A 20,172-nucleotide genomic window follows, 5' to 3' on the forward strand; every position below is an offset into this window, starting at 1 on the left:
CTCTACTTGTCTAGCACACACTGCTCCCCAACAGCAAAGAAGCACAGGGAGGCAACACCAGGGCCCGCAGTCACCTCGGTCCTCCTCCCGGCTTCACGAGCCTCTGATTCAACCACATTCGCCTCCAAACCCCGTTCAGTGCTCTGGGCAGGGGCCCTGATTCAGGAGGATCCATCTCTGGGTGGAGAGAGAAAATCTCGAAGCCACATCAGCTAGTTGTCCTCAGCATAAGTCCCTTGCCTACTAATGACCACCAAGGACCCGCTAGGTTTCCCAGACTTTACACACATTACCACAAACCCTTGTAACAGCCTGCAGAGTAACTCTGGCCATCCCCATTTTCAGATGAGCAAACAGGCTCTGCAAGGGAGGTCACCTGCACAGGATAACCCAAATGGCAGAGCTGGTGATCGCCCCAGGTAATCTGACCTGAGGCTCATCTCTTCCACAGCCTTGCAGAGCTGCGCCGTGGGCAGTGTCGAGGATGTCCAGCAGTGTGGAGGAGAGGGCTGGGAGCCAGCCACGAGTGCCCTTCCCGACCACGGTATCTCCCGCCCAGCTCCTAGCGCCCCCTGTGGGGCCTGGGTTAGTGGCTCTGGCCCCGACGCCATAGACAGCAGCAGAGCCTTTCCCTGCAGATTGAACCAAGCACCATGGACCCGTAGACTCACTTAAGCGGAGCCCAACAGTGCTCCTAACATAGCCCCCATGCCTCGTCTCCAAAATGCTCTTCTTCTGAATCCTCAGCCCCAAAAGAACCAGGTCTGGGAGCATGAGTGAGTGACCGTGTATGTGGAGGCTCTAGCTGGGAACTACCCGAGGGCAGACTCTGTTGGTCTGAGACAGGCAAACTGTGCTTCCCACATGCAAAATGTGGTGCCCTGGCCAGGGCCCTGCCTCCTGCTCCAGATGTTGACAGAGCTGTCTCAGAGCCACTCAGCAGGGGCCTCCCCCAAGACTCCAGCCTGGGGGAAGGATGGTTCCTGTTTTCTCTTCTCCCCAGGCATGGGCCACGGAAGCTCATGGGGCCACGCTATAACTTCAGCCTGCCCTTCCAGAAGCCGGATTGGGTCAGGGCCCTTGTGGGGCTTCTGATAGGTTGGCCAGAGATCCTCCTCTGTCTTTCTTTCAGGCAGGCAGATAATGGGGGATGCCAGCCCCCTGCAGGAGCCCCTATACCCAGGTCAGAAAGGAGAAGGAAACCTATACTTCTCTCCCAGCTGTGGCCTGGAGGGAGGGCAAAAGCAGCCTCCCAGCCCCACCAGGGCTGCAAGATTAGCCAAGTCTGCATGAGCTCCAACCTTCCAGCCCAGAGGCCCTGAGCTGCCCCAAACTGGCCTGGGCCAGCTCGGCTGGTCCCACTCTCCCACCGCCCCAGGCCCCGGCTCTGACTGAGAGGCTGCAAGTGTCTCCTCTGCTCCTCAAAGGGCAGACTGACTTGTGGGGCTGGTGAGGCAGCTGGCCCGGGCAAAGCACCACAAGAACTCTGGGCCTGACAGGACCCACAACTCCCCGAACACTTGTGGAGACCGTGAGCAGGTTGTCTCCAAACACTGGGCATGTGGGCATCAAGGCTCCTGGCAGTATCCCAAAATCTACACTGAAATCTAGTATCAAAACTAGAAACACACACACACACTCCATCCTGGCTGCAACTCTCACCTAAGTGCAATCAGCTGTGAGAGGTGGCGGCTCATCTAGGTGTCCATTTGATGTCAGAACAGAGAGACTCAGCATGTGCTCTAGGTGGAAACAGAAAGGGATGGATTGTGAGCTCACCCTAGAATCTTCCCTGACTCTCAGCTCACTGCTGCCAGGATTCACCCGCAGGCCTTCCTCTCCCCAGCCTGGACCAGCCTCCTGGGTGCAGCACAGAAATGGCCACCAGAGGGCGCAATCACCCCTCTGAACTTGCCTCCAATCTTCCCCATCTCCTTAGGAATGAACATTCCCCAGGGCCGCCGCCTCCAAGGAATCTGGCGCCAGTCAGAAATGAAGGGGGCCTGCAGGTTCTCTGCCCTTGAGGCAGCTTCAGTTCCATCTGGTGAGGGAGGCAGATCCTGAGACCAGTTCCAGAGGAATGCTGAGCTCGGCAGGCCTGGGCATCTGGGGAGGGGTTGACAGGGGCAGAAGACCCAGCCTGCCTCTGGGAAAGACCAAGGCCTCACTCGGTGACCTTCCTCAGACTCCCCTGAAAAGATGCCAGTGAACACAACTGCCCTTAGCATCTTCCCTCCCCTGCGGACCCATGCCCCGTGGGGCCCTCCCTCTTTCTCCATGACAATTACCCCCAAATCACCTCTTGCTCCCCTTCATTTTAGGAAGGCCTGGAGCACTGTCCCCTTTTCCTCCCACTCCCACCTCCAGTGAGCTCAGGGTTAGCTGTTGGCCCTCCGGTAGCATTTATTAAGCGCCTGCTCTATGCCAGCGGGGGAGAGGGAGCCAGAGCAGTGGTCTCGCAAGGCAAGGCAGGTTGGGGCATCCCAGGCAGAAAGGCAAGTCGAGGTGGGGGGATGAGGCGTGCTGGGCTGTTGCTCTGTGCTATTCGGCTGTCGTGGGGCCCCGGCAGAAGTTCCGGTTGTAGAAATGGCGGTTGTCCCTGGTCAGGGCTGTGCCCAGCTGGGCCCAGAAGCTGCCCTGGCCACTGGGCTGGTGGGGCCAGAGGAGAACGCTCTGGCGGCACAGGCGCTGGCGCAGCCGCACGTAGCGGGAGCGGTAGGCGTCGGGGCGCAGGATCACCAGGACCACCACATCCTTGCGGTCCTCCAGCAGGCGCTGCTGGGCCAGCAGGAAGCTGGCACGCAAGAGGCCGCTGACCCGGTCCGTGTGGGCCAGCACAAACAGGGTCTTGCGGCTGCTGTAGACCGAGGCCCACAGGTTCTCAAAGAGCGTCTTGCCAGGTAGCCAGTCACGCTCCTCCAGGCACAGGCGGAGTGCCCAGCGCCCACGGCGCTCCTCCAGCTGCACCCGCAGCTCGTTGTACACCCAGTCGGCCACTGCGCTCTGTGCCTTGTCGAAGACCACGAAGGCATCGTAGAACAGGGCGTCTGCGCCCCGCTGCTGCCCCCACCGGGGCAGCCAGGCCAGGCACAGGTGGAAGCAGTACCAGAGGTCCCAGCCGCAGAGGTGGTGCAGCATGGGCACAGCCAGGCCCAGGGCCACCACCATCAGGGAGAGGCCAAAACAGTCCCAGGAGAGGGCCTCGTCCAGGCAGAGGCGCAGGTCCTGTGCGAAGATGCTGCGGCCCTGGAGCTGGCCCGGACTGCCACACTTGACTCGGCTGGGCAGCCCGGGCACGGCAGCCTGCACCTCCAGCAGGAAATCCACGAAGGCTGCCCCACAGGCACAGTGCAACGGGTTGGTGCTCACGTCTAGGATTTTCAGGGTGCCCGCTAGGGAGCCAAACCAGGAGGGCTCCACCGTCTTGAGGGCGTTGGCACTGAGGTTGAGCTCTTCCAGCCGCTTGGCGAGAACAAAGAAGCCGGGGGTCACGAAGCCAATGCTGTTGCTGCTGAGGTCCAGCTTACGGAGCCGGGTACCAGATGGCAGGCTGCCGTTGCTCAGGGCCTTCAGCTGGTTTCCCGCCAGGTCCAGTGTTTCCAGCTGGGGCAGGAGGGCCAGGCTGCTCCAGTTGAAGAAGCCCAGGTTATTGTCACGGAGACGCAGCAGCTTCAGGCTCTTGGGGAGGTTGTCCAGAGTGCATGGCAGGAGGGTATGCAGGCGGTTCTGGGACAGGTCCAGCAGGACCAGGCTTCTCAGGCCTTGGAAGAAGCGGAGATAGAGGTCTCCCTCAGCCCACATCTGGCTCAGGGCATTGCCACTGAAATCCAGGGCCTGTAGTGAGGCGCTGCAGAGCTGCTGGGACACACGGCTATGGATGTCGTTGTGCGCCAGGCTGAGGTAGCGCAGGGAGCGCAGCTGGGCCACGAAGCTGAGATTGTGGCCCACGCCCTGCATGCTGAAAGGCTGGCTGTTGTAGCTGAGGTCCAGCGCCTCCAGTCGCGGCAGCTCCGTGAACGAGCTCCCATGGTATAGGTCCAGCTTGTTGTGGGACAGGTCCAGAACCCGCAGGCTGGTCAGCGGCACGAACTGGGAGCCGTTGACCGCCTGCGAGATGCTGTTGTGGCTCAGGCGCAGGCACTGGAGGCGCGAGAGGCGGGCAAACATCTCTGGCTGGATCGTCACCAGGTTGTTCCGTGACAGGTCCAAGGTGAAGCTGAAGTTCTTGCAGCTTAGCATGAAGTCCTCCAAGCTGAGGGTGTCCAGTGGGCCTGGAGCGAGGTCCCTGGACGGCAGCCAGAACTTCGGCCCACTGTCCGCCTCCCCCAAGGCGGCTGCCGGCCTTGCAGCTCCACTGATGCGGTTGTCCGACAGGTCCACATAGAGCAGGTCCGGGAAGGCCCCGAAGATGCTGAGCTGGGCCTGGTTGATGAAGTTCATCTGCAGACGCAGAATCTGGAGCATGGGCAGGTGGGTCAGCGGCTGAAGCGTGGTCTCGCTGAGCGAGCGGAAGAAGATGCCGTGCATGTCCAGCTCCTTCAGGGAGAGCAGGCCCTTGAAGGAGGGCGCCAGGTGCAGGTGGGCGAAGGACACCTTCTTGTGGTAATTGAAGGACAGGTTGAGTCTGCGCAGCCGGGCCAGGCCCCAGAAGGCCGTGGTCTTGGTGATGCAGTCATAGAGGAAGTTCTCACTCAGGTCTAGCACTTGGAGCCTGCCCAGGCCACGGAACCATCTGTTGTCCAGTCTGTAGAGAGAACTGTCCTTCAACACCAGGCCTTCGAGGAGGCTCAGGTGGCTGAAGGTGTCGGGGTGCAGCTTGGGGAAGTGCTTTGGACACTCCATGCAGGGGTTGCGGGCATGGTCACAGCGGCGGCAGTTCCCACCCACGTCGAGCACGCGCAGGGCGGTCAGATTGGCCAGGTCCTTGGGCGCCAGGGTGACAATGTGGTTATAGGACAAGAGCAGGGTCTCCAGGCTGGGGGGCAGGAGGCGGGGCACCTCCGTGAGGTTGTTGTACTTGAGCGACAGGTGCGTGAGGTTGCCCAGGCCAAGGAGGGCGCCCGGGGCCACCTCCAGTGCCCGGTGGCAGGGGTTCTTGTAGTAGCAGTTGCCGTCTACGTACAGAAAGCGCAGGGCGTGTAGGCCGGCGAAGTGGGTGGGGTCTAGCACCAGGATGTTAGTGTGGCTCAGCGACAGGGACACGAGGGACCCGGGCAGGGCGGGCACGGTCGTGATGCCGTTGTAGCTCAGGTGCAGCTCCTCGAGGGTGGGCACGGCCAGGAAGGTGTTGGGCTCGATGGTCATGTGGCAGGGGAAGTGCATGGGGCTGAGGCCGGCCGGCGGGCAGTTCCACTTGAGGTTGAGGATCCGCAGGCTGGACAGGTGGGCGAAGTCAGAGTCATGCAGGTGGTGGATGCGGTTGGAGAGCAAAGAGAGGCTGGTGACATTGGCCCGCGGCGCCGCGGCCGAGAAGTGTGGCACGGACTTCAGGAACAACCAGTTGCAGTTCACCAGGCCGTGGGGCTGGAGTTCACAGGGCAGGAAAGCAGGCAGGGTGCCCTGGGCCAGGGCTGCAGCCAGTGCCACTGCCTGCACCAGGAGAGAAAGGGGGTGCCGGGCACAGCAGGGGCCCTGTGGGGTGGGCACCGTGTGAGGGCACGGCCCCAGCTCCACCTCTCCTGCCCCCCCGCTGGGGTCTCCTGCAGGGCTCCCAGCCCTCCAGGAAGGTTCCTGTTTCTCTGCCCAGTGCCCATCCCACCTCCAAGGCCCAAAGGGAACTTGGACTCGGGTCTGAGGCCCAGCCTTTGACTCAGAACGGGGAGTCAGAACTGGTTCTGAGACCTGGAATCCAGACTCATGATCTAGAGCTTTCACTCAACCAAACCCCAACTGGATAGGAGAGCCAGGTAGGTGGTCAACAGGCCCCCCAGGCTCTCCCTGACTCTCCCCTTCCGTTCCTCAGAGGTTTCTCTTTCCTCCTGAGCGAGGGGGCATCTTCCCTTCCCTCCAGCCCCCTTAAAATCTCCCTCTGCTTTCTACCAGGCTTCCCCCAGCCCTCCCTCTCTGTTTGGCCGAGAGGTGGGAATGAGGGTCTCCTGCTGGGGCTCAGGCTGTCTACCACCCAGGGCCCTGGCCAGGGTGGGCACTGTCCAGCTCTTTCCCCATCTGCCCACCTCACCCAGCCCAAGCACTCAACCTGCTGTGGGTCAGAACGGATTGGAGGGGAGGTTGGGCAGCAAAGGGCAGACAGGGCCCAGCCTGGGTGCTCCCCTTGCTCACAGCCCAGCACCACCACTGAGCGCAGCCCTAGGCCCCAGCCTCCTCACCCAAGCAATGGGTTTGTGTCTCATGGCTCAGAGAAGGTCTTCTGCTCTGATGTCTTCAGGGTTCCGTGAGTTTCCCCAGGGTCACCTGGGTGACTGTCCCTTTCACCATTGCAGCCACCAAACCCACCTTTCTCCCTACCACTTCCCACTGTCCCCTTCCCTGGGGACTGAGGGCTGCTGTCCTACCATGACAGGGAATGGGGGCTTCTCCAGAGGGTCTGGCTGGCAGACTAGGCAGCAGCTGCAGGGAAGGATGCTTCGCACTCACAGCCCCTTGCCGTGGTGACGGCTTGGGGAACAGAGGAAGTGAGAATTTCGCAATAACCTAGCCCCCTTCCTTCCCCCACCCCATGCCCAGGGCAGGGGTGTGTGTGTAGGGGGATGCAATGAGTCAGAGGCCATTTGCATAGTCAGGTGGCAGCCGGCCCCTTCACCTCTTCCTCTTTCCACTCTCCCCCCCACCCCTCTTCTCCACAGCCTGTCCTAAGAATCTGCCACATCCCACATGGGCCTCACACTGGTCCTTTGAGAAGTCTGGGGAGAAACAACCACCCAGAGCCCAGTCTAAGGTCAGTGAGAGAGTGGAATCAGGGGCAGTGCCAGACCTGGGTGGGCTGCTGACACCCACGCCCGGGCCTGCTCAGCCCCTGCCCCCAGGCAGCACTCTCAGGCCAGCAGCTCCCACACTGCCCTTTCCTGCCCTGCAGCCCCATCCCCAGGGCTGTGTGCCGGGCCGGGCCTGGCATACAGGGTCGGAGGGCAGCACTGGCCTTGCCCAGGCTCACCTGCCCCACTGTAGCTGCCACTTCCTCTAGAAGCAGGGCCTCCTCTGCATTCCCAACACACCCTCAGAGAACAAAGCCCATGGCTGGGCCAGCTGAGACCTCCCGGCTCATCCTCCCCTGAGGCTCTCCTCACATGATCCTTCTGACCCAGGTAATCCTAACAGATCACTCAGGCCCAAAGCCTCAAGGTGACCCGGGACCCTCAGCAAGTCCTGCTGGCTCCAGGTTCAGAATCTGCCCGTTGCCCCCCACCTTCACGTCCACCAGCCTGGTCTGAGCCGCCATCACCTCCTGCCTAGACCAGTGCAGTCATCGCCTCCTCAGGGTTGTCCTGATTCTGCTCTCAAGCCCCAAAGCTTATTCTCATTGGACCCTTAGGTCACATTAGGTCCCTCCTCTGCTCAGACGCCTCCATGGCCCTTTCTGGGGTCAAAGCCAGTCTACAGCATAGCCAGCAAGGTCCTATGGTATCTGCTGCCCTCCCACTGCCTCCCTGACCAGTCTCCGGCCATTGGCCTTCTAGCTGTGGCTTGAACACACGCATGTACTCTCCTGCCCCAGGGCCTTTGAATGTGCTATGTTTGTTTATTTAGCCGCGCTGGGCCTTAGTTGCGGCACACAGGATCTTCGTTGTGGCGTGTGGGATCTTTTAGTTGCAGCATGAGGGATCTAGTTCCCTGACCAGGGATCAATCCTGGGCCCCCTGCATTGGGAACATGGAGTCTTAACCACTGGTCCACTAGGGAGTCCCTGTTCCCTCTGTCTTGAAGCTTTTTCCAGATACATAGCCCCCTCCCTCACCACCTTTACGTCTCTGCTCACACATCACCGTCTCAATGAGGCCTTCTCTGACATTCTTATAAACCCCCTACCCCAGATTGGGTATTCCTGAGCTCTTTTACGTAATTTGTCCTTAACAGTTTTTACCTGCTAACACACCATAATACTGATTTTTCATGGTTTCTTGTATATTCTCTTATTCCTCCGCTGGAATGTCAGCTACTTGAGGGCAAGGATCTCTTTGTCTGTGTCCCCAGAGCCCTACCCGGCACAGAGTAGGTGCTCAATATTTGCTGAATCCATGGGTCTCCAGCACTCAGCCCTGGGCAGGCACAGAGAGTGTTTCTGAGTGATGGTTAAATGAATGAGTGAATGACAGAACAAATAGGGCTTCTGCTGGGAGGGGGAAGCTTCTCTGTGCTTCTCTGTGCCCACGTCTGGATGGGTGTCATGGCAGGCAGGCACCAAGCTGCCAGGCGTCCAGCTGGTGCACAGGCCCAGGTGGTTTAGCAGTCTGAGGGCGATGGCATTGTCTTCCTGCTCACCTGAGAACCAGTGTTCGGGGCGAGAAAGGACAGGTCTCCTTCTCTGGGTTCTGGCTAGGGTTCCAGCTCTCCTCCCTACAATTCTAAGGGCTTTAGGACTTCCCTGGTGGTGCAGTGGTTAAGAATCCACCTGCCAATGCAGGGGACATGGGTTTGAGCCCTGGTCCAGGAAGATCCCATATGCCTTGGAGCAACTAAGCCCGTGCAACAAGAGAAGCCACTGCAGTGAGAAGCCCATGCGCCGCAACGAAGAGTAGCCCCTGCCCGCCGCAACAAGAGAAAGCCTGCGCGCAGCAACGAACACCCAATGCAGCCAAAAATAAATAAATTAATTTAAAAAAATAAATAAATAAGGGCTTTAGTAGGGGCTGAGAGAGGCCCCAGGGATGGGGACTGCCCTGAGTCCCAGCCCAAGATGCACTCTCAAGAAAAAGGACGGTGCCCATCCAGCAGCTGAATCCATCATCAGCCCCACATGTCCCCACCCCTGCACAACTCCCACCCAGGATGGGAGGGGTCTTCCACCCACTTCTCAGAGGCAGAGAATGAAGTTCTGGTTCCTGCTGAATCCCAAGCCTGAGGGAGATTCTCCCAGACTCCCTGGGACCAGAAACCCAGGCCCTTCGGGGCAGAACGCAGGTACCCAAGAGAGGGCCAATGAGCTGACAGTGAAGTCTGCACATGCACACACGGGCTGGAGACACCAAGATCCAGAGGTCCACGGAAACAGCCACCATGCCTCAGCCCCACAGCAGCCGGGAAACCTAGTGGACAGATCTTACTCAGTGTGGCAGGCCCCCAAGGAGGTCCATGTCCTAATTCCCGGAACCTGTGAATATGTTCCCTTACGTGATAGAGACTTTGCAGGTGGGATTAAGCTAAGGATCTTGAGATGGGCAGAGTATTCTGGATTATCTGAATACAATCACAGTGTCCTTGTAAGACAGAGGCAGAGGGGATTTGACTACTGATGGCCATATGACCACGGAAGCAGAGGGAAGCAGAATCAGAGAGAAGATGCTATGCCGCTGGCTTTGAAGATGGAGGGGCCACAAGCCAAGGAACGCAACCGGCCTCTAGAAGGTGGAAAAGGTGAGGAAATGGATTCCCCTGAGGCCTCCAGAAGGAAACAGCCCTGCTAAAACTGTGACGTTAGCCCTGTAAGACTCATTTCAGACTTAAGAACCGTGAGAGAATAAATGTGTGGTTTTAAGCCACTAAGTTTGTGGTACTTTGTTACAGCAGCCACAGAAGACGAATCCACCCAGATCCCCTATATCACAGCAGAGGTGTGCCTGCCTCTTGGATGGAGCTCCCATCGACAAGCCGGCCTCTTCACGCTGTGCCCTCATACACAGGAACACAGGTTCTCCCACACATCTGCAGCCGGGAGGGCTGGGGCTCCACCTAGCAGGCCAACAGGCCCCTTCTGCATTGGGAGGGGACAGTTCTATGCTCAGGGCTTCCCCATTCCCGGTGCCAGAGATGGCCCCTCAGGGCCAGACTCAGCTGTTGATTTAAAAATATTTTATTCTTTAAAAAATACAGCATTCAACCATCTCGTCCTGCAATGACCCCCTGCCCCAGCCCCGAATGACCGCACCCCTTGTGGCCAAAGGCTTCTGGGCCATGCTGGGACCCTAGTCTCAGTTCCCCTGGGGGCCAGGTTCATGCCAGGCCCCCCACCCAGCCCCTTGAACCAGCTGGGCAGGGTCCCCAGATGCCCTGGGCACATGGAAGAGAGGCAGGAACAGCAGTGGGGGAGGGTCGCAAAATGCCAGCCCAGTGGTCCTCGGAAGCTGCAAGAGTGTTCACTCACCAGCCCTCCTGCCCACAGGAGGTCACCCCAGAGCCCAGGCTGGGAAGGAGGGAGGTGGCCACGGGGATGGGGTCGGGGTGGGGTAGGGGCAGCCCCACAGTTCCACATGCCAGCAGGGCTCGGGTCCCGCCACCTAGCTGTCGTCCCCATTCTCGCCAGGGCCACGGATGAGGCGCTTGTGGCCCCGCTTGCCCCCGGGGCCCTTGGGCTTGGCGAAGGCCTGCTTGAAGGCGTGCTGCTTGGGGTGCACCTCGTCATAGAGGAAGCTGGCCGTCAGCTCCGCCCCGTCGCCAATCTCAATCTGTGCAGGGCAAGGCAGTGGTCGGTCACTCCAAGGGTGGAGGGCCCTAACACACACCACCCTTGGTCACCCCCCACTCCTGGGGCACCCCCCTGATCTCTCTCACTCTAGCCCTGGGGTGTCCTCTCAGATCCCCACCTGAAACGCACCTCCAGGAGCACAGAGCCTAGGGCCTGCTGCCCTGCAGGCCTTGTCACCCCCTACCTGCCTTTCAGACCCAGGAAAAGGAGAGACATGGGTGTCAGAGCTGGGGCTTCTCCAAGACATCAGTTACCTGGGCGGCCTGGGCTATGCACACTATCCCCTGGGCCTCAGTCTCCCCATCCAACCAACAGGGCAACAATGCCCCTGCTCTGCCATTGTCACGGGACCCTGATGCCCCACGTGGAGGGTGGGGTGACAGGGCCCTGGGAGGCGAGGCCCTAGGGAATGGGTGCCCACCTTCTTGGCGATCTCCAGCTGGAAGTCCTGCTCCACGGAATCGAGGAGGCGGCTCTTGCAGCTGGAGTACAGCATGCGCTCCTTGATGCTGCACTTGTAGCCGGGCATCGAGTAGATGAACACTGCGGAGAACAGGGAGGTGAGCCGCAGCGGGCCTGGGACTCCCGCTGCCCCATGGCCCCTGCAGGCGGCCCACCCAGCTGTGGGCCAGCGCGGGAGCCCTGCTGTGGCCACTCACCCACAGACTCCAGGGGGTCACCCTCATGGGTGTGCTTGTAGAGGAAGAAGTGGTAGCGGGCGGCATCTCGGGGCACCCGTGATGGCAGCTGGGCCACGTCCGTTGGCTCTGTGTGCACCAGTTCGATGGTCTCCCGCTCCAGGTCCAGCTTCTGCCGAGGGGCAGGGGGAGACATGAGGGCACCACGCGGGGGAGGGCCCAGGCCCACCCTCGCCAACAAGAATTCCCTGAGGTGGGAACCTGCTGTCATCTCCCTCTCCCGGGGCTCCCCTCCCCCGTCCTGCCATGCGGGTCCCTATGAAGAGGCCACTCCTGGGCGCTGCCCCAACTCTGCCCCTTTGAACACTCTGCTAGAGGAGCAAGTCCCAGCAAGGACAATGGACAGGACAGTGGCGAGGGCCTTCACCTCAAGGAGGCATCACCCTTGGGCCAGCCTATCCTCAGAGCTGAGGACCCATTCTGCTTGAAAGGGGGCAGGCTGGACCACTGGGGCAGAGGGACCCTGGCTGGGGAAAGGGGGTGGTCAGGGGGCTGAGGGAGTCTGGGACAGGAAGGGCCTCAGGGCTGAGGGGTGAACCCAGGGGTGATGTGTGTACGCAGCGTGGAGGGCGGATTGAGGGACAGTGTCTCACAGGAGTCCCTGTGGGTGAGCCGGGCAGGGCAGGGCAGGGGAACAGAGTGCAGCCACCACACGTGGCGACTGTAGGGAACAGGCAGGGATGGAGGGCAGCGTGTTCCCACCAGTACGTGGGTGAGCTGAAGTGAGCTCATGCGTGTGCGCAGGAGCAGGGTGGAGGTGCAGCACACCCTGAGTGTGTGCCTGGGACAGGGAACGGGCACCCACCAGCTGGATGTAGTTGATTGTCTTCTGCCTGAGCTGCTGAAGTGCCCGCTGGGCCTGAGGCTGCAGAGGGAAGGCCAGGCCCTGCAGGGTCTGGTGTTTGCTCTCCACACTGATCTCTGTCTTCACCTGGGGACAGATGAACATTGAGTGAGGCCCTCACCTGCACAAACCAGGGTTTAGCCCACCTGGGTAGCACAGGCTTGGCCAGAAGAGCCTGATGTGACCTCGAGGGCCTCGGGCCAGGACTTCTGCCCACCCTGTCCAGCGCACCCACCTCGTTAATACGGATCTGCTGAAGTTCTCTCTCGGCTGAGGTCAGCGGGGCGGGCGCCGCACAGGATGACAGGTGCTTCTGGTACCCAGCAAAGGAGAGGTCATCCTGGCCGGTGGATGTAGAGGCACAAATGAGCACCTTGGGGTGGGCTGGCAGAAGCCCACTAAGCACCCCAGCTTGCAGACCTTGGACCCTCGCAGCCCTCCCTACTCATCCCCAAGCCTGGCACCCACTTACTCTGTGACCCTGTATAACACCTCACCCTCTGTGGGTCCATGACCGCAACCTAGTGATCCTGGCCTTGAAGGGGCGAGGGGCGCCCAGGGGAGGGGGCCTACCTTCACAGTCCCGAAGAGCTCATCCTTGATATGGCCGCCCCCAAACTCCTTCTTCACTGTGGCCCGTGTGGCTGCATACAGCATCTTCAGCCGCACCTGAAGGGTGGGGGCCAAGCCATGAGACCCCTCCAGGCAGGGCTGCCCGTCCAGGAGCAGGCAGGAGCCTCTGGGTGGGGACCTGGTCACCTCATTGTGCCCACACACCCAGCAGAGAGCGCAGCAGAGCACCCAGCAGAGGGGGCGAGGCTGCAGTAGGGCGGCTCAGACAGCAGGGGGAGCCGCTGTCCAGCCCAACCTCTGCCTCCCAGAGCCAGGCTGATCTGGCTGGGAGGCTCTCAGAGACCCGAGGCCCCAAGCGCAGGACCTCATCCCTTGCTCTCTCGTACCCTCTAGAGCAGGATCTGATGTCTCCCCTGTTCAGACTCCTTGGGGCAGGGCTGTGTTATCTCAGTCAGACCCAGCTTCCCTCCTCCTCCAATCTGGGGGCTGGGCAGGGGTCCCTAAGACTCACAGGGGAATTATCAGGTGACCAGGCGAGGAAGAGCCACTCGAAGCCCTGGGCGTTCTGCGTGTCCAAGCGGTAGAGCAGGTAGCAAGGCTGCTGGGCATCCAGCAGCGGCAGCACGGCCCCATCATAGTCCTGGTCCCAGCAGCCCACCAGCTCCCTCGAGGCACCCAGCACGAGCTGCTCTGGGGGCAGAGGCCAGGTGAGCCAAGGAGTAGCCATGTCCCACACCCACCTGTGACTGTGGGCCTCGTCCTCTGGCGGTGACTCAGACCCACTGACCACCCACCCCACCGTCCCCTGGAGCCACCACATCCCTGAAGGCTGTCTGTGTGACTCAGTCATGAGTGAATGAGGACACACAGCCGCCAGCCCAAGGTCGCTCCCTCTACACATACACACACACACACAGAAATGGTCTCGAGAACATGCCCACAGCTGACCCAGCACAGGCAACCGCACCAAGACACACAGCCACATGCCCACAGCCATCGACAACGCGACCCCTCACAGACACCCACACACTCAGACCCACTGCACAGCTCCTCAGCACACAGCCCCACTGGGCTACCTCCTGCCCCCTCCTCCCTCAGCCTGGGGCTCCAGCAGACCCCCCAGAACACCCTTCTCAGAACAAATGTGCTATGCGAAGTGGGATCACAGCCTCAGGCCACAGGGATCTGCAGGCGCAAAGGCACATGGGCAAGAGGGAGACAGGGGCTCTTACCAGACACTGTATAAACAGCTACCCTGCTGCCCCCCACCAGATGCAGCTTCCCCAAAAGTAACAAATCAAAAGCAGCCAACCTCTAAATGCCTGGGGCCAAGTGGCTGAATGGGGTATTGAGGCTGGACATACATTTGACCTATCAGCCCACAGGGCCTCAGTGTGGCACCGAACACCAGCCCAGATGTGCACAGGCCCAGGCTAGAGGAAGAACTGGGGCAAGGGGACAATCACTGCCTGGCCAGGGGGTACCGGCACCTGACCACCAGGCCCTCCTGATGGGGGCAAGGGGCCTGGCTGTCCAGGAGTCCCAACAAGCCAGGCCACCTCCCTCTGGCCTTGGCCTCCTCACCTATCCTCCCAGAGCTCAGATGGGATCAAGGCTGAAAACCAGCAGTCATGGGCCGACTGGACCCCAACAGCACTGCCCAAGTTGTTTAATGTGTTGCCAACATTTTTCAAACTGGGAAGTTTCACATAAGAAGTGGAATTCATGGCTTCTCTAGAAAAATCAGGAGATCAAGCCACACTCAGTGGGAGCTGGGCAATGGCTGCCTGTCAGGAGGCCTGGACCCTCCTGGGCACTCCCAGGTGCCCCAACAGCTGTAATGCTGAATGCAGGTAAGGGCTCACCTAGAGACTCCTCCTGGTAAACATCTACAGGGACGACCTGTCTGGGAGGCGACAGGGAAGGCTGAGGACTGGGGTCCATGAGTCTACTTCTTTGGAGGGGTCCAGGGGGCTGACCTACCCCAATGACCCTGACCCAGCCTCTGAGGGCATCTGAATTTGGGGACCCTGGACAAAGCCCAGCACAACTCTGGCCCTAAAGCCTGGGGTGAATTTCTGCTTTGACCCAATTCAATGTGTGAAAAGTCAGCTGGGCACCAAGCCCATTCGGGGAGCCCCCAGCAGGGCCCACTACTGCATGGCTACCAAGAAGGGCTGGAAGGATTCGTGGCGGCCCGGCCCACCCCCAGTCCTGGAGTCTGTACCCTTTACTTCCAGGGCCAGCCCCTCAGCTGTCCTCTACCCCAGGTCCCCCCAAGCCTCAGTCTAATCCTCTACCTCCTCAAAGCCCCTCCCCACTTCAGGTCTCAGCTCAAGCTCACCTGCCCCCCAACCCCTATATCCCCAGCACCTCCCCTTGTGGAAGCCCCAGGAATCCCAGGTCCAGGTCAAGGCCTAGCCAAGCCCGGATTCCCCTAGTCCTGCTCTCAAAGAGGCTGACACGAGTCCCTTCTCCCCATTGTGAGGGCACTTCCCAAGGGCAGGGCCCTGGCTTCTCCTTAGGAATCTCCCCCAGCCAGTGGCCAAGCGAGGCCAGGCTTGCCGATCACACAGGGAGGTGAGTGGCACTAGCCACACGGGGCAGTGCCTGGCCTTACTCATCCCCTGCCACCCCCTAACCCAGCTCAGCCCCCTGACTAAGCCAACAGCCAACTACAGAGCCTCTGGGGAGGCTGGGCGGGACCCCCTGGGGAGGGCTCTCCTTGATATCCCCCCAGCTTTAGCTTCCTGCTCAGTGTAACAGGCAGAATGACCATGCCCACCTCCAACGCTCTCCTACAAGACACCTCCCATTTCCAGATGGGAAACTGAGGTCCTGAGGGGGCTGGAGGCCAATGTCCCCCACCTCCCAGAGAAGCAGCGGGGTCCAGCCACCAGCCTGTACCCTCGCCTGCAGGAAGCACTCACCGTCCTCAATGACGACTTTGATGAGCCGCACAGAACCAGCCCGCGCCTTGGCAAAGAACTCCTTCAGCTCCTCGGTAGCTACCAGAACAAGAAACATGGTGGAGGATGAGCAGACAGAGGGAGCACGGTGGGCAGGAACACACTCAGGGCCCGCTCTGGCCTGGGGGTCTGGTGGCGGAGCTGGGAGCTGGGTTAAATACGGCCCCCCATGTGACTGGGAACCTGAGACAGCCGCTGAACACAAGCTCCCAAATTTAGCCAGCAGAGGTGGCAGGCGGGCGGCCTGCTGGCTGGGATGCCTCTGTTGACAGGGCACACGGGGATGGGACAGCCCACCCGAGAATGGGGCGGGCTCTGGGACAGGCCAAACCAGCCAGAGTGAACGGCCCCCTCCTGTCCCCTGCCCCCCAAGAAGGCCCAGCACAGAGCTGGCCTGGGACACTCCCAGCACCGTCATGTCCACAGACAGAAATACAAGAACAACTGCTCCCAATGCGCACTGCCCACTACATCTACTCACACGTGTACGTGCATACACACACGCATGCATTGCATGTTGCACGTGCCAATGGGTACATACTCAGTCCAGCATGTGTGAACGAAACACATAAACACTATGTGACAAAGAGAGGAACAGAAATGCAAACGCCCTCATACATGAACACACCACTCAACTGGTCAAACATAAATGGACACACACATTTAAACGTGCAAACACACAGACACACACACACAGATAAGGTCCCCAGGGTGCTAATAAATTCACACACAGGCAAATGCAGAGCATGGCTAACATGTTTGTATAGGCAAGTGGCTGTACAAAGTGTACACAGAAATAGAGGTACACACTGACACACATGCATGCACACCCAGCCCCAGCCCACCAGCCACGCTGCCTAACCCTGAGAGGCCCTGGGGAGCCAGGCCAGCTCTGGCACAGCCCTGCCAGGGGGCGATAAGCTTCCACCCCCAGGCAGCTGGAAAGAGGAGTGACTCTCAGGGTCTCCCCAAAACAGACCCTGTCTTGGTCCCTGAGCCACAGACCTGAAAGGTGACAGCCAGTGACCAAGGACCCAAGTGCAGAAGTGAGGATCATGGTCAGAGCTAGGGAACCATGGAAGTCACAGATCCACTGGTGGTTCAGAGAGGGAAACCAAGGTCCAAGTTGGGAAGGACCTACTTGGGTCTCTGGGTGCACAGGGCCAGGCCAGCATGACCTTGGGGCTGCCCAGGGGTCAGGAGAATTTTGCAGGAACACAGCTGGACGGCTGAGGTCAGAGAATATTTATAGGGCCCAGACCCGGCAGCTCGAGGGCGGGGTGGGGGGGGCCTTTAGGAAAACAAACTCTGGTCATGTCCTCAGGTGCCCATCATGCAGGGTGACCCTGAGCCTGAGACCTCATGCTGTGTACCACCCTCCAAGGCCACTGGGTGGGCAGGGTCCCAGCTAAGCCCGGCAGGCCCTTGGGGCTGAGAGCAGCATGGCATGGAGACACAGCCCCACTGGGCCAGGACAGGGCTGCCCCTCAGCGGACCCCAAGCAGGTCCCTGATGAAGAGCTTGACCTCGGGGGCTCCACCTTTCCCATAGCTAGCTGTGACCTCTGACCTCACTGAACCTCAAACTCATCTATAACATGGAGCTAATACCCCTCACACGGTTAGAGCCTCTCCTAATAACAATTACTAATATATTTTTAAGATTTTTTTCTGATGTGGACCATTTTTTAAAAGTATTTATTGAGTTTGTTACAATATTGTTTCTGTTTTATGTTTTGGTTTTTTGGCCCTGAGGCATGTGGGATCTTAGCTCCCCGACCAGGGAATGAACCTGCACCCTCTGCAGCAGAAGGTGAAGTCTTAACCACTGGACTGTCAGGGAAGTCCCAGAAATTATTAATTATTATTACTGTAATGACGGCGGGACAGGCCGTGCTGAGCTGTCACTTCCACCTGCTCAGACCTCTCCCAAGGGAGAGGCTGACACGCCCCTTCTAGTGTTACCAGGACAAAGTGACACCCCAGTAGTGGAAGAGACATCCCCCTCCATGCCTCCTCAGCCACCATCAATAATCCAGAGGCCAGGCCTGGGACACCTGAGCCTCTATCATCAAAGATTCATGTCCCCCACTCCCACCCCCCTCCCAGTAAGCCTCAGGTTACAGGTCCCTCCCCTGCCCAACTCTGAGGCAGCAGATCCACACCTATGGCCAGGTCAGGGCTGGCACCTGGGCATCCAGGGTGATCTCTCCTGCGGCCTCCTCAGGACAGAAATGGGAAGGAGTGGGCTGCTCCCAGGCAGAAGGAGGGCTGGGAGGGGGGCTCGGCCCTCAGATTCCCCTAGGCAGGCCCATCGCAGCATATGCGAAATGAGGGAGTGAGGAAGGGCCCAGGCCACAGGACCGGTCAGCCTACAGTGGGGAGGAGGAGCCCTAACTTCTGATCCCCTCTCAGTTGGAGGCAGCAGCAATGATCAGACAAAGGGGAAGGAAGGGGCAGGTCGGGTGAGGGGCTGTTCCCTTCTGTGGGGCTGAGTCATGAAGCCACCCCTCCAGCTCTTCTTGGAGAATGGCTGGCCCAGACCCAGGCCCCTGCCTTTTCTGGTCCTGTGGGGTGTGGCCAGGGAAACCCTCTCAGGGCCAGCCACCAAGCGGCCACAACCACAAGCAGAGATCCAGGCGGTCAGGCTGGTTGATGGTGATGGCCCAGGGCAGGGGATCCTGATGTGGTGGGAGGAGTGGCTGACAGCCAAACCACTGGGCTATCTGGGCCTTCCCCACAGGCCAGGCAGCCCTCCCAGGCCAGTGACACAGGAGGACACTGAGGCCCAGGTAGGGTCAGGACACCTGGCTCCTGGCCACTGCTTCTTCCCCATCCTGTATAAGGAGGAAACCGGCCCCTTGCGGGAGGAGGGTGATGCTCTGGGCTGGAGAAGCTTGGGGTGGGGGGAGCTAGCCTAGAATCTCTAGGGTCAGGACCCTCTTCCCTGCCTCCAGCTTGGAGCAGGAGCCTTCCAGCACTGGCTGGGGCAGACTCAGGAGATCAGAGTGGAAAATGGCAGGGAGATCAGAGGTCAAGGTCAGATTGGCGACTCTCCACATCCCACTTAGAAAAAAACCTGTCCCAGGTTTTTCCCAGCCTAGTTTGTGAGGGTCCCAGGAGGAGCCCAAGGTCAGGGCCCCCTCCTCACACAGACAAACCAATACGAGCCATACATGCATCCATGGTAACAAATGAACACTGAAATGCACCCAACTTGTGCACACGCACACAGACACCCACAGACATGTGCACACAGTCACGAAACACTGATGTCTAAAGATGATTCCATGCGACAGTGTCCAATCAGCCATTAGTGCATGTGCACTGGATGTACACAAGCAGTCAGATCCAGATGTGCACACACAGGACTGTACACACAAGACACGCACATGCGTGCACACTCCCTCAGATGTGCACATCCGGGTACACCCACCCCCAGAAAAGAACAAAAATACATAGATGGGCACACACAGGCACATCCACCCCCAGATGCGAACACCGATACTTCCACCCCAGCTGTGTGCGTACATGTACGCCCACCCTCAACTATGCACAGTAAGTGCGCATCCCACCAAGATGTGCCCACCCCAGGCGACCCGCGGCTGCAAAAGAGAACAGGAAGCTTCCCCAGGCTGGTGCCGGGGAGGAAACAGGGGCCGAGAGCCAGCAAGGGGGCGCAGCCGCGAGCATTGACCCTCGGCCCCCTGCCCGTCAGCCATCTGCCCTCACCGTGGATGCCGGTCTGGTGCGCCATGACTCTGTGCCCCGCTCCGCCCGCGCCCTCGGAGCCCTCGGCTTGGCCCCGGCCCGGCTCGGCTCGCTTGGACTCGGAGGAGGAAAAGAAGTAGGAAGATGTGGTGGCGGCCGCCCAGCCTCGCGCAGCTTCCCGGGCGGTGCCGCAGACCCGCCCCCAGAGCGCCCCGCCCCTGACGGGCGAGACCCGGAGGGGGCGGGGACTCGGGGCCGCGCGTGCGCATAGTGGGCGCCTGGTTTCGGGTGGGCCCACGACAGAGTTGATCGCCTTGTCCGCGCGCTTGCGCGTGCCCTGTTTGTAGCCGAGAACAGGGCCTGCGTGTGACCGAGCGTGTGTGGGCGCACGCGTGTTTGAGCATGTGCACCGTGATCCGAGTGGTCTGTGGCTGGGGTGTGTCCGTGAGTTCCGGCCAGGTGGGTTTGTAGGTGGGTGGGATCCACGCGTACCCCAACTTGTGGCCTTAAAGCGGGCGGGGGGCGGGTGTGGTCTGTGTGTGCATGGGCGCGCGTGTGTTTGAGTGGCATCCCTTTCCTCTGAAACGTTTCTTGAGCGCCTCCTGGGGGGCCTGGGCTCCTCGAGGCGTCCCGGCCCGCAGGCCCTGCCCTAGCAGTGGGAGCCCAGACCGACATTCTACTAGGCAGTCAGCAGATGAGCTGTGTCTGTGGCTGCGAGCGCCCTGTGCAGAGTAAGAGACCACTAGGAGGAGGTGATATTTGAGCGGAGACCTGGAGGAAAGCCTGGTAGAGCGAAGGAAAA

General features: G+C 60.1%; 1 protein-coding gene across 2 annotated transcripts; it reads right to left on the minus strand.

The window, feature by feature from the left end:
• Positions 1–2,477: 2,477 nt before the first annotated feature.
• On the minus strand, positions 2,478–19,583 carry LOC132497284 (twinfilin-2). Of its 2 annotated transcripts, none has more exons than XM_060110344.1 (9): positions 19,392–19,583; positions 15,622–15,699; positions 13,203–13,381; positions 12,692–12,787; positions 12,354–12,458; positions 12,080–12,205; positions 11,236–11,386; positions 10,998–11,119; positions 2,478–5,631 (listed from the first exon to the last, which is right to left on the minus strand). In XM_060110344.1, the coding sequence occupies exons 1-9, from the start codon at positions 19,414–19,416 to the stop codon at positions 2,542–2,544; spliced, it is 3,972 nt and encodes a 1,323-aa protein (XP_059966327.1). In that variant the 5' UTR covers positions 19,417–19,583; the 3' UTR covers positions 2,478–2,541. The 2 variants fall into 2 exon arrangements, with proteins under 2 accessions (XP_059966327.1, XP_059966328.1); XM_060110345.1 differs by lacking the exon at positions 2,478–5,631 and adding an exon at positions 9,949–10,556.
• Between the last annotated feature and the right edge of the window lie 589 nt (positions 19,584–20,172).

The sequence above is a fragment of the Mesoplodon densirostris genome, chromosome 10, assembly GCF_025265405.1.
Source record: "Mesoplodon densirostris isolate mMesDen1 chromosome 10, mMesDen1 primary haplotype, whole genome shotgun sequence".
NCBI lineage: Eukaryota > Metazoa > Chordata > Mammalia > Artiodactyla > Ziphiidae > Mesoplodon > Mesoplodon densirostris.